The 14992-nt window shown below is 31.9% G+C and overlaps 1 protein-coding gene across 1 annotated transcript in view; it reads right to left on the bottom strand.

Moving 5' to 3' along the window:
• LOC129234422 (small nuclear ribonucleoprotein G-like) overlaps window positions 1–14992 on the bottom strand; it is a 64720-nt gene that overhangs the window by 16262 nt on the left and 33466 nt on the right. Inside the window, exon 3 of the mRNA XM_054868419.1 lies at window positions 4116–4240. Within this exon, the coding sequence (XP_054724394.1) occupies window positions 4116–4240 (125 nt within the window). The remainder of the gene's footprint in view (window positions 1–4115; window positions 4241–14992) is intronic.

The following is a 14992-nucleotide window of genomic DNA, read 5'->3' as shown; positions in this document are numbered from 1 at the left end:
GTCAGAGAGTAAAAGCTCTTTTTTGCTTGCTAAAAAAGTGATACTGGAGTCAGAGAGTAAAAGCTCTCTTTTGCTTGCTAAAAAAGTGATACTGGAGTCAGAGGTCCTGAGTGGCAGAATACATTCATACATTTAACTCACTGGTTTCGAATTCAAGGGAACAAAATATCGCAATTCGTACATTAATTCCTCTTTGATGGAATCACTAATTAACATTCTTCAAAAAATGTTTATGCGTGCCTAAAAGAGTTATTTTGATCCAGGAAGCTATTTGCGAAATAATAAATTTCTTATTCAGCTTATTAAAAATACAAAATAAAAGAAATCATATGGTAATTTCTTGAGAAAATCATGATATTAATGAAAATGGCATGTCTCAACAACTGTATCACGGCTTCAAAAACAAATCAGCAACTACTTTGACATTCACACAGAAATAGTCCTGAATTCTTCAATAAAACTTATGTTTAATAGTTATGATTTTCTTAATAAAATAATATTTTATAGTTAAAATATAAAACAATTTATAAAAAGTCAAATAAGGTATGGGTTTATTGAACAACCTTTTCCCTCGAGTTATAAACATTATGATAATTTTGAAGTAAGTTACCGCCCTAAAGCCAGGGCTAAGGCAGAAATACTTAAAATACACCACCAGCTCATTTATTCCATCCGAGAACTGCAGTTTCGTGCTTTTTAGCACTCATCAGCCTGGAATAAGAATCACATGAGCTGGAGGCGAAAAACCTCTTAAGGGAGCCAAGAGAGCCAAACCAACTGGTAGCTAATGCTCATCTGGTTTGCTAATTCTGCATTAGCTACCAGTTTGTTTGGCTTCTTTAAGAGGTTTTTCGCTTAAAGCTCATGTCATTCCTATTCTGGGCTGATGAGTGCTAAAAAGCACGAAACTGCAGTCCTCGGATGGAATAACTGAGCTGGTGGTGTATTTTAAGCATTATGACAATGTTCCTAATTAAAACAGCTCATTGTACAGCATATCAGTGACAAAAAAATTGGTTTAATATTTAATTGGATTGAAACGTTAAAGACGTTTTACGTCCACATTTAAAGTATATTAGTGCATAATATTTATGTACTTAGAAGTAGATCATTAGCCTGAAGGGATCCTAAAAAAGAATATTAAAAAAATAAAAACATTAAAAAATAAAGAAAACTTTGTTATGAAACATATGTGGCGAGGGCTCAGTAGCAGAAACTTTCTAGCCAGTCTGAGACACTATTTTGGGCAGTTGAAAATAATTTGCAGCATTATTATTAGTTTTATTTTAAGTTTACATAAAATACACAAGTCCAATTGACCAGAGGCCACTAGACCCGCGGCCACCACAGTTGCCGAGTTATAATTAAAAAGGGGGGAGGGGGGGGAAGCAGTTTTCACTACTTTCATAAAAATAAATAGAACTCTGCCCACTATGAAAAACAATTATTCAATACATATTTATTTAAGTATGGAAAATTTAAGCTAAAAAAAGTTTTTAATATTTTTAAAATGAATAAATAAATAAGAGAGAAGTTGGCTTGAAACTGCATTTTAGATGAATGTTTATAGCAAAGCTTCCAAAGCAATGAGGATCAAATACAATTGTGCAGATAATAATTAATATGCTTTATTGTACATTTTATGTTATCTTCAACAGTTTGTGTTGAGGTAGAAATTCAATTCTGCTTTTGGAAACTTAAGCAAGTAATAGGCTCATCTATTGCCATTTTGCGTATGACCAAACATGGCGTCTACGCGAAAAATTCATGCTGACATAATGCTGTTTTTGAATTTGTTATATCAAAATCCTTAAAACTACAATTTAGATGAAATAGTCACTTTTCAGCACATTAGCCACTAAAGCAATGAAGATAAGATAATATTCTAAAGATAAAATTTTGCATTTTCAAGACAAAAATTAAGAATTATCCAAAAAAAATGGCACATTTTGCATAATTTTCAATAGTTTGCATTGCAATAAGCATCCAATTCCGTTTATGAAAACGTAGGCAATTAAAGAGTCTGTCATACCAATATCTTGGGAATGACCAAATATGGCGACTATGCCAAAAATTAAGATATAAATTTCTGAATTTATAGCAAAAAATAATTTAAATATAAAAATCCTCATGAAAATACACTTTAGTTGAAAAGTTTTTAGCCACTTTTGTGCCTAAAGCAATGAGGATAAGGTGAAATTTTATATATAAAATTTTTCATTTCTCAAGTAAATTATAAAAAAAAAAGTTATTTTCATTAGTTTTGGGTACATAAAACATCCAATTCTGCTTTGTTTTTCAAAACTTAGGCACTGAAGCATCTTATCAACCTCGATTTTGTGAATGACCAAATATGGCGACTATGTTTCCAGCTGAAATGCTGAAGCATTCATCCCCTTTCAGGTCAAAACACTATCTCCAAACGATGTTTGCCACAAGTTGTTTTTCTTTTTCATTCTTTTATTTATTTATTTTTTCTTTATTTCTTTTTGTTCTTTGGTAAAAATTATCTGCAGGCCCCTGAAAAATCTGTTACGCAACATCTCGCGTCTGGCAGTTTCTGCTACCAGGGGCGAGGGAGTGCTATTCAATTTCCCTGGCCCCCTCCAAAAGATTTTTCTGTATCTGCCCCTGGATGTTTCGAATACTGGTATTGTATTTTTGGTCCGGTATGGCAATCCGTAGTGATATAGGTAGTATAGTCTCATCCAGGGCTCGAGATACACGGTCGCCCGTTCGCCACTGGCGACCAAATATTTTTAACTGGCGACTATGTTTTCAGCTTTTCAGTTTATTTTTTTCCCATGCTGTTTTTTTTTCTCCCCAGTCTGGTTTGTGTAATTAATTTGTATGTTAAACATGCTCTAAATGAACTTCATGAATTAGAATCGACTTCAGCCTCATTTGAAAATCACTTTAAAGACAGTTACATTGAATGGGAATTATTTAGGCATTCAACTAAGTAATGTTGATACCACAATATTTGAGACTGATAGGAAGAAAATAATCAATGGTGGAATAATTTATCTGCAGGAACGATATGTAGATGATGATACTGAACTGAAAAAAGCTACCTCAGTGTTTGACACCTTTACTTGGCCGATAGAAAATTTAGAAAATTTCGGGGAAACAGAAATCACAGTTCTTGCCAAGCACTTCCAAAAACATCTTTTCATCCACAATGGAATTCCATATGAAATAAATCTGAATTCATTATAAAAGAATGGTATGAATTTAAAGAATGGTAAGAATTTAAAGTGTTGGGACAAGGATTAAAAATAGAAGAGTTGCAACAAAATATACTTTTGAATTACAAACGATTTCCTCATCTTAGCCACTTCTTTGAAATCAATGCTGTTCTACCAACTTCAACATTATCTTGTGAACGTGGTTTTAGTCACATGAACTTAATTAAAACAGATCTGCGGTCCACAATGGAAGCATCAATACTGAAGGACCTTCTGATGGTTCACATGAATGGTCCTTCAATTCAAGACTTTAACCCGCAAAGAGCTATGGACAAATGGTTTTTCAAATCCACAAAATCAAGACAAACACAAGGACATATGACAAAAAAAGCAGCAAACAAACCAATGACTGGAGGAAGAATTCAAGAGAAACTTAAAACTTGTTTGCATCTCCCTTTTTTTTGCTTCATACATTTAATTCCCTGCCAGTTTATGTCATTTCAAGTTGTAAGTATATGATTTTCATGTATTTTTTAAAGTAACAGAAATGTAGCTTAAAAATTGAAGAATTTGAAAGCGGGGAGGGGGGGGGGGATTTTTTTGCTGGCTACCAGAATTTTCTGCTGGCTACTAGTTTTTTTCAAAAACCTCAAGCCCTGGTCTCATCACATCAGGAACTCCTTCAGCTGATCAAGTGAGTCCCACAAAGAGTAAAAACTCGAAAACAATTCTTAGTTGCAAATGCTTGCCAAGAAGCAAATTTGGAAAAAAAAATTAATATAAGAAACATAATAAAAAAAAGACAGACATTTTAAAGAACAAAATCAGACGAAAAAGCCATGAACACTGAATGGCCAATCTGCTATGCATTTCCCACTATACTAAACATTTTTTGTTCATTCAAAACAGAATACAAAAGAAACTTACAATCATTCCAATTTCATTGTTCTCTCCATTCTTCTGCTGCTCAACGGCATCATCAAGGACCAGATTCATAAATGGATCAAAACCTCGTAGAACTCCAACAACATGACGACCTCCATTCAATTTAACTGAAATTTTAAAAAGTTAAAACTAAACAAAAAGATTAATCTTGCACTAAAATTTATTTCTATTGAAAAAGCAAGAAGTTTATATATCATCATAAAAATGCCACAGACATTGGGAGTAGGGACTGCAATACCGGTATACCAAATACCGGTATTTTGAGCAATTTTGAAATTTTGTAATACCGTTATTTGCTGAGGTAAAACACTGGTATTTTCGGTATTAGCTAAAATCAATAAATACAGTGAAGTACCCTTTATACGTTTTTGAAGGGACTATATGAAAAAAACGTACAAACGAAAAAACATATAATAGGTATAGGTTAATGTGTATTAGACTTTGCAGGGACCAATTTTAAAAACGTATAATTGATAAAAACACATAAACGGTGCTTCACTTTAGCTTCAATTAAAGAATTTTTAATTTAACTTCTTAAATATCTATATTTTAAATGCACATATTTTTTCCATGATACAGAACCAAAATCAATACATTGATGCAAAAATTTAGCTTCAAAAGCAGGAGCTAATAGAATATACTTAAACAAAAGTAGCAGAAAGATTGCAAAATGGTATTTTTCATTATTAGATGAAATGAATCGCATTTTTGTGCATCATGTTTGTATTTTTTCTATTTCCCGAATCACTCACTTTCCATTTTGTGAACGTTAATTTAGAGTGTATCTGTTCTATGAATAATTTATTCCAACCATCAATTGCAGTATTATGATATTTTCTTTACATATTTGTCTCAACTGTACTGAATTTTGGCAAAAAACTTTTTCTTGTTAGTAACACAAATGAAAATTTGTTGTCACTGGTATTGGTTTTTTGTCATATCTCGCTTTATACTTGGCAAGATAATATTTAGAAAGTACATAGTGCAGGGTTGGGTTTTGGACTGTCCAAAACTAGTTTAGGACAGGACAGGTGGTTTTTACCGTCCAAAACTGTCTAAAACTGTCCAAAAGTGTCCGAAACTGTCATAAACTGTCCAAAACTATGATAGAGTTAAAGGGGTGTAATCTAATCAAGTTGTATTGACTGCAGTATTCATAATGAATAAATATAGACATAACCAAGGTTTAATTAATGAGTTTATATAATATTTTTTTCTAAAATGTAATTTTAAAAATATTTCACTTGAAAAAATTGGCAATAAAACTACTGCATAAAATCTTCCTTATGTAACAGTTGGAAGAGTTATGAGAGGAAATTCAAAACACTACCAAGACAACTAATTTCAGTTCCATTTATAATTGAAAGGAATGTTATTAAATGTGTGCAATATTTAGGTGAGAAAAAAAAGCTTAATTTTTAAAATGATTTTTGCAAATAAGTTTTATATGATGTTTTAACGAAAATTATTTTTTAAATCATAGATTAAAGAACAAGAAATTGATGATTAAACACTTATATTGTAAAACTTGTGTTATTCTCTTTTTTAGATCATATGTTTTCAATAAATTCTGAAACAAAAAATTGTAACTTATTGCATTTAAGTCAATTATTGCATTGTGTTTTGAACACTTTCTTTTGCACACGTTCATAAATGTCAAAAAATTTGGTTTATGAAAAAAAAAAAAAAAAAAAAACTCCTGCATACAAATTGAAATTTTTAATGGAGAATTTAATTTCTACATAATTAGATTAAAATCAGCTGCATAAATAAACTACATATATATTTATACTTAATTGCTCACATTGAATATATTAAATAGTCAAAAAAATTTTTTTTTTTTGCACATTTTGTTCTATTTTCAATATTTTCTCACAAAATATAGTTTCTCAAGAAATAGTTTTGGACACTTTCGGACACAAGGGCTTTGAACAGGATGATAAAAAACTTGCCAGCCCTGCTTTAATTTGCACACATGCATAAACATAGGGAAATTTGGTTGCTATCATCAAAAAAAAAAAAAAAAAAAAAAAAAACTAATGCGAAGAAATTGAAATTTTGATCAAGAATCTTCTATGTAACTAGATTCAAATCAGCTGCATAAATTAATTGAATGTTCTACATTGAATAAATGTTCAAAATAAAAAATTACTTCAATACATTTTATTCTGTTTTTGATGCTTCCTCACATAATGAAATTTTTCTAAAAAATATAGTTTTGGACACTTTCGGACAGTTTTGGACACAAGGGTTTTGGACAAGACGGTAAAAACCAGGGTTTTTACCCTGGTTTTTACCGTAGTGTCCAAAACCTTGCCAACCCTGACATAGTGCTTTGAAAATTTGCATAGAGGTTAAGCATAAACATTTAAAACATATTTTCATATATTTACAAAAAAGATCCAATTTATTCAAGTTTATCGTACCAAAGGGCTAATAATAAAAATCAAACACAAAGCTCTCCTTCTCAAAAGAAAATGTTAATTTTGGAAAAGTATCATTTCTCAGAAAGAAATTACAACTAGCTAAAAACAAATATAATAATAGTACACACAATGCAAAAGAAACAAACACGCACAAAAGAATTTTTCCTAAAATAACACACAGAGGTCGAATTATTTGAAGATGAAGGACTTCTAGACAATCAGAAGAGGCAGGGTTCAAAATTTTCATGATATTTTGGAAAATATCAAAAATATCCAATATTTTGATGTATATCCGATATTTTCCATCACCACAAACTAAAGTCTTCAAAATATTAAATGCATCCTCAAATCATTCTTTTTTTAAATTGTTATTGCAATATGAAGATTTAAAATTAAGGTTTATTTCATTATAATATATAATATTTCATTAAATATTTTCCTCAATTTTATTGGAGTTAAATTAGCATTAGCTGTTTTACTCAATTCTATTATTAGCAACGCCTCCTATATACTAAATGCCTAACAACTTTGCCTCAAAAAGATTTCCTCTACCAGTAAACAAACAACGCTACCTGGCGGCAATTACTAGGATGGCGTTCTATGACGATGAATCCAAACAATTCAAACATCTGCCTGCGTATATATCGTCTGATATTTAGAATTGTTTTCATCATTTGCATTTTGGTTATAATCGTTTGCTCGAATTAAATCTCTTGTGAAATTTTTTTATGTGTATTTTTTTTCTTTAGTATATCGAAGCGCTTTAAAGATTAGTGCGGTTTTCTTTCTTTTTTTTGAAATGTAATCATTTTAATAATGCCTCCGACCTGTTGTATACCTTTTTGCACTTTTCGATATAAAAATAAGGAAAAAATAAGTTTTTTTCAAATTCCTGCTGATGTAAATCAGTGAATATTATGGCTAAATGTCATAAAAAAACAAGGTAAATACATTTTTTTTTCCGGGTGGAATTATTATATCATTTTTCGGAGTGCCCTGCAATCCAAGTTGATTGCCCTACCTTATATCAGTGGCTAGCTACAGCCCTGTAACAGCAGCAATCCAGTGGTCCGGCAAACCAACACGGCACCGATCCGCAGAAAGTTTTGACCGACTCTTAGAGATTCTTGCTCGTTTGCGTAAAAAAAATTCTCCTTTCAAAATAAAGGAAAAAAAAATATTGAAAAAAAGAAAGAAAACACCATCATAATTATCGTATACCACATCTTTTACTTGGATTTTGAGGTTATTTTTAGTAGTTTTCCATGATTGGTTTGGCAATGCTGTTTATCTATGAATACTACTGTAATTACTTTTTTTGTAACTGTTCTTCAGGAACAAATAAAGTTTTATTTGTATATTTATTACTTCATTTATAATAATTATTATTTTGTAAAAAAAATGAAAACATTTCAGGCGTTCACAAAAAAATTTCACATGTCCCCGAGACGAAAAATTTTTCCTACAAAAGGGGTGGGGGAGAAGAGGGAAAACCTCGCCGGTTTGTAAAAAATAGCATGTTTTAACGGTCTTCAAATAAAAGTTGTTTTTTTTTTCCAGAAAAAAGAAAAGTTAAAAAAAAAAAAAAAACCACATTTACGATTCACAGAAGCTTTTTTTCACGCTTCTTTGTTTCAGAATTGTAGTCAAGGATTCAAGGCTACCAAAAAAAAAAAAAAAAAAAAAAAAATTCTGGAAAGGTTATTAGTGATTTAACTTTCTGGGATTTTCAATAACTAGTCAATGGGACCGGTACCGGACCTATAAATAAAATTTACTGCACTTTAAAGACAGGGCTGGGTGGACTGGGTCCCCCAAGAGGATGCCAACATTTATCAAAGGGCGAAAAAAAAAAAAAAAAAAAGTTGCACAGGGCGAGGCTTTGCGCCCACAAATATTCAATAAAATAAAATTTAAAAACAGGTTCAAGAGTGCAAGAAAATGAAAATGAGAGAAGGAGCACAGGTTCGAGGGCGAACAAAAAAAAAAACGAAACCGTAGGTCTGATGTAGCAAAAGAAAGAAAAAAAAAGGAGCTGAGGTTTATGGGCAGAAAAAAAAAACCCCTAAAGGCGTACAGGTTTTAGGGGGCAAAAAAACGAAGATGACACACAGGTTCAAGGGCTTAAGAAAATGAAGAGAAGAAAGGGGGAAAAAAATGAAGCCACACACACTCTAGAGCGTAAATAAAATAAAATGCAGAATAAAAAGAGTTCAATGGTGGAAAAGAAAACAGAAGGCGAACCGGTTCCAGGGCGTAAAACAACGAAGGTGCAAAGGTTCAAGAGCATAAAAAAATGAAAGAAAAAAAGAAACAAAGTCACACAAATTTGAGGGTGTAAAAAAAAAACGAAGAGGCACGCAGTAGGCGCTTGAGGGCGCATCGGCCCATAGGCCAGTCTGCCCCTGCTCAAAGACCTGTCCACGATAATTTAAACAAAAATGCTTATTAAAATTTATAAAAATGTATCATACATACTCTAACTATTTAAAAAAAATGAATGAATGAATAGAAATTATAACTTTACTAGAGGAACCAACAGAAGTTGTTCTGTTCAAACTTTGTAAATTGAAAAGCTAAAAAATTTCAATAAACTATCAAGTGTTTGAACCGTTTTGTTGAAAAAATAAGTAAAAAGAAAATGTTTTAAGCTGCTTGGTGTCAGAATGCGTATATTTATTACAACTTGATTTATCTAATGCTCACTGAGCAGTTCTTTTATTGACTATTTTTTCTCTGGTACTTGGTTTGTTCCTTCAGCCCTCTCAAAGGATAAAAGCGTCCTCGCATATTAAGTGTAAAAAATTAACTACCCATCTAGAACAAACAGGAAATCCTGCTGCAACATCCCCCATATGAAAAAGAATAAAACAATCGAAAGTAAATCGTTTAAAAAATGATTAAAAGTAAAAACAATTGTCTGAAATTGCAAAAATCACCCACCCTCCCCCCACTCCCGATGTAAAATAAACACATTCTTCAACTAAAATGACTAAAAACTCTTTAAAAACGAAAAACAACTGTTTGCAATTTGAACTATTTCGCCAAAATAAAGGAAAAATACAATAAATTGCATTAACAGTAGCTTCAAAATGTAAAAAAATGATCACGCAACTCTATTGTTTATAGCCAAAGTTGCCAAGTCACCACGTTACTGTAATCTAGCCGATCAGAACACTCGTTTTGCGTGAACCTTCCAGTACTTTACTTTAAAATATATCACGGGACCTAAAATCGTTGTTTTCAAGAAATAAGGCTTCACTCTCTCTCTCTCTACGTTTCACATATTCTCAATTGACATATCACAGTTGGAAATTTCATCACAAAAAGCAGGCTTTCTTCTTGCTCTATGGTAATGGGTTAAATATTTATTGCAGTTCTCGCCATGGATGCAAGTTTGGTGATGTGTTCAAGACGGAAAATATTTTCAGCTCCCCCCCCCCCTGTCCGCATGCAGGCTTAAGGAAAAATTTATGTGTATTAATGTTGTAGATTTTACAATGCCAGGTTTGGAATCTGTTTTTTCAATTTAAATTTTAAGCCTTTAAATTGTAATATTTAAGCGTTTTGACATCATAATTAGAAAAAATCTAAAATCCAGCAATAAGTGGAGGGGGGGGGGTCTGGGGGACTCTCCCCAGAAATTTTTCAAATTGAAATCCAAAAAACGCTATGGTAGGCCATTTTGGTAAAGTTTTGGGAAAGGAGGGGTTCAGGAACTCTTACATCAATTATTTCAAACTCATAGTCCCAAAATAATAATATTGGGCAGTTTTCAAAAATATTAGAGAAAGGGAGGGGGGGGGGGGGGTGCTCTGGGCTCTCCCAGAAATCGATGTTTTAAAAATGAAATTGTACTCCATCTTTCATAACGTTTATAAGCTTTTTGAATGCACTATGGAAGGTATGGAGTTCAGGAACCCTCCTTCGGCAATATTTCGAAATTGAAGTTCCAAAAATGCAATTTTAGACGATATTGGATAATGTTAGGGGTAAAAGCGTTCGCAGCGCCGCACCATTAGTTTTTGCCGATTGTAAACATTTTTATTGCAGCAATAAAATTGCTTAGGACATAAGGTTTTAACTTTTGCAACTTAAATCAGTTCTGATCGGAATGTCCTACATAAGGTAGCGCCAACAAACCAGAAATGAAGGAAAGGTGGGGGAAGGGTATGGCCGACTAATGATAATGAATTGGCACCATTCCCCCACACAGTCTTCATTTGAAAAAGAATTCTTTTATAAGATAGCAGGTGTTGAAATTAGCAATAAAAAATCGCTTCAGTGAAGTAGATATATTTTTTAAACAAGGTATCCTTTCCAATATTCCTTTAAATTTTCAGCATCAAAACATTTTCTGAAGAGAACTCCCGAAATCCTTCCTCTGAGTTCACCACAAACGTCCTAAATTTCAATTTTTAAGGCTTCAGTTTCTAAATTGTTTTGTAGGAATAATACCCCTCTTACCTATAAACATGACTTATGACAGCCTAAAAGTTTTGATACTTTAATTTTGGAAACTTTTTGAAAGAACCTTCCTACACCCTTCCTCCTTAAGTCATCCAAAGATAGCCCAAAACAAAGCTCTTAAAATTTCAGAAACGAAAATATTAAAACTTATTGAGAGAAAACCTTTGAATTCCCTCTTCTTAAGTCTTTTAAAGATTACCTAAAACTGAGTTCTGAATACTTCAGCTTTGAATATTTTTTGGGAAAGGGGAACCCCGAACCCCCAAGACAGTCTAAAGTTGCTCTTTTAAGACTCCAGTGTCGGAATTTCGCCTAAAGAGAGCCCCTTCCCTCCCTCTTGACATTCCCAAAGACAGCTTAAAAGTTTTAAGACTTCAATTGCAAACACAGGGTGGCGACAGGAACTGTGAAAAAAAGTTCCCTGACTTTTCCCTGATTAAGTTCACCAAATTTCCCTGATTTACGTTACCAATGATAATGGTTTTCTTTCTTTGCTTTACTTGAAATCCATTGCATATTATATAAAATGCAGTATTTCAAACGTTTAAGTTGTGTAAAGTTGTTGAACTAAAGATATATTTTAAAAAGATGCTACTTTTTTTTAATAAAATGGTTAAAAAAAAAGACAATTTTTTTTTTGGGGGGGGGGGGGGGGGGGGGAACAACCTACAAAACAGCATATTAAATTTTTATACATGGAAAGATTATAGAAAATTAAAAAAGAAAAAAAATCTTTACTTCCAGAAACCACTTAGCATAAGAATTTTAAGAAACTATTAAAATTACTTTTAAAAACATGTGTATTTATGATAGAACTAAAAAGTAATTGAAATTATTTTGAACTAAGTTTTCAAACAGTATAATAATTGTTGCAAGAATAATAAGTAATAGTGAAAGAATAGATGTAGTTATTCTTTTATAACGAATTGACATATTTATGCAAAACAGAAGAAACCATTTGACAACCATTCATAGGGAGCTTTTCTCTAATCAAGAACATGGGTTTTAATGAATGAATACAGTATTTTAACAATAAAAAAAATAAAGATATTTACTTAAGTACACAAGTTAACTCTATTTCAAATGATTTCAGTATGTAACGAGAAAAAAAATCTTAGATTGCTTTTGTAATAAACTTTGAAATGCAAGGGAAAGAAAAGAAAAAAAAAAGCAATTAGTTAATTTTAAAATATATAAAAGAATACAACTTGGTTATAAAATTAAAGAATCACTAAAGTCTGAAGAAAAGAAAACCTTTATAATCTGCGGTGACAACAAATAGTATAAAAGCAAAAAACAAAGTTTTTTAAATTGAAAGTTCAATTTTAGCAATTAAATTAAAAATGCGAAGAAGTAATAACTTTTAAGCTTTTATAGTATTAATTCAAAAACCAAAGCTTTCGTCTTGAAATCGTGATTAGAGTACGCTAATTACTTCAAAACAATGGAATAAAGGCAAAGGAGCTAAGGCATAATTGAAGGCTTCCTCTTTGCCTGTATGGTTGTTTATTTTATGTAGCATCGAAAGCGTAAAAGGAAATTTCAAGCTAGGTAAAATAAACAACCTAACAGACACAAAAACAATCTTAGGAAGTTCATCCTGTGGTTAATAAGTAAGATTCAATACTTTGACGTTGAGGAAAAAAGATGCACAAATATGCGGCAGTGTATAATCGCACCTCATTAATTTTACATTTTTTTTGAACAGATAATTGGCGGAAAATGCGTAGAGAATTAAGAGTACTTAATTTTGAAAAGCAAAAAAAATTTTTTTTCCTCCAAAAAGTAATTTTCCCTGATTTTTTGTAATTTTTTCAAAATTCCCTGATATTTCCCTGACTTTTCCCTGATTAATAAAGTTCCCTGACTTTTCCCTGATCTCCCTGATCTGTCGCCACCCTGAAACACTTTTCGGGAGAGGGTCCCAAATGCCATTTCACTCAAGTCCATTTAATTATAGCCTCAAATAGTTTTTAAAACATCAGCTACAAAACATTTTGATGTTAAAACACCAAAACCATCTCTCATAAATTCACCAAAGATTGCCTAAATTAGTGTTTTTAAGACTCCAAATTTTTGATTTTTTTTTAAACCTCCCCCTCCCTCCTTTTACATCATTAAAGACAGACTAATAAGTTTTAAGAGTTTGCAGAGGAGAAATATCAAACTACTCCTAGCTTCAAAAATGGCTTTCAATTCAGTTTTTCGATAGTTTATACTGTAACCCTTAAGTAACACCTCCCCCCCCTCTCTTAGATTGTCCAAGATATCAACTTTTTAAAACCTCAGTATCGTGGGTTAATTTGCGAACTGATTACCCTCTTTGCAAGAGCAGCGTTTTTTCGCAAATTCGTGCTGCCGTTATTTTTCTCCTTTTCTTTCTCTCTCCCCCCTCCCATATTTACATTCTAGCGATTGTTAGATTCAATGACATTGGAATTTAGTGATTCCTAAAGTCTTTGAAAAATGCAGGAATGGTTGCTCATCGGTGTTTCCAACCAGCTTGAGATTTCCTCTCGATTATTTCCAAAATTCCCATTTTCATTGAAATATTCAAAATCCCTGATAGTTTCCGTTTTACCTGGTATGTGGACGCCCTTTGATGTGGCGAAAACATTTCATCTTGTCAGCTATCACTTTCAATCGGTGATTCAGATTCAGCTCTTTAAGACATTTTAAGAGTGTACATAATTTTTATTTATGCGTGTAAAGTTTGCAAAAAAAAAAAAACCGCAAATGAAAAAAACGAAAGAATGATCGAAAATAGCATGTGAAAAGGCTAAATTTTCAATTAGAGCCAACTATTTCGAAAAAACAGGGAGAATAGCGAGTAACTCATCGGTCTGCAATGCAGTGAGTTGGAAATAACAGAGCTATACCTAAAAAAGTCAAACGGCGCGAGTCAAAAAGCCACTCCTCCAAAAGCACGTTGCAAACAAAACAAGCCCATGGCGGAAAACCGAGAGAATATCGATGTAAATTCGTGGTTATGGAACGATCCAGTAATTAAAGCATATTTTCCAAACACTCAATTTCTCTTTTTTAAGTAAAAACTGAAAGAAAGGCATTGAATTTCCTTCCGTCCCGACCTCCGTCTAGGAAATTTGTCCCAGATGGAAATCCGTCCTGAGACGGAAGGTCTTGCACCCATGGTTCTCGCTCAACAATAGGTTAAAATAAATATTAATCATTTGGGAGATATAACCATCCAATGTTTAATTTAATTAACAAAAACGTTTCGGATTCGATCTGTTGTGCTTCGAAACCATGCTTGTTACAACTTAATTACATACAAAAAATTTGATCAAAATCGGTCCAGCCGTTTAAAAACCTTATGGTAACAAATGTCTGAAGATTTTTATATATTATGATAATTTCAATATTGATTTTTTGACTGCTTTTTTGTGTTTTTTTTCTTAAAGGTTTACTTAATTAAGCATAATAATTGCAGTAATTGTTCTTTACATTTAAATATCATTACTAGTAAATAAATTACTTCTTTCTTAATTGCTCTTTATTTATTTTATTAAATACATATAAATAAAAATCTTACTGATCGGCGAATATTTTTCCAATCCACGGGTAAAAAACTGTTGACAAACGCAGATTTAAATTGTTAAAAATTTAGCTATTAATTTCTAATATCTTCGATAGATGGCAGTAGCGAAGGTACCGACTGGACACATTTTGCTCTATGTTAAAAGCTAGAAGTTGATAGGCATTTAGTATTTAGGAAGCATTGGTATTAGCTACTTTCACAGTTATGATTCCAAAATAAAAAAATAGTCATAGTTGGTGCACAGTTTCTGACCAACATTTATTATTTAACTAGGCACTTTTAATGTGAATTAAAATTGTTACATTAGTAATAATTTTATGAATATAAATTAGAAATTTTATGTTACTTTGTCATATTAATGATGTATTAATGTTGGTATATATTAATTTCGGGCATTGGATAAA

The sequence above is a fragment of the Uloborus diversus genome, chromosome 1 (genome assembly GCF_026930045.1).
Source record: "Uloborus diversus isolate 005 chromosome 1, Udiv.v.3.1, whole genome shotgun sequence".
NCBI classification, from domain to species: domain Eukaryota; kingdom Metazoa; phylum Arthropoda; class Arachnida; order Araneae; family Uloboridae; genus Uloborus; species Uloborus diversus.
Note: the sequence above shows the minus strand (reverse complement) of the source record. Positions and strands in the feature narration are given on the sequence as shown.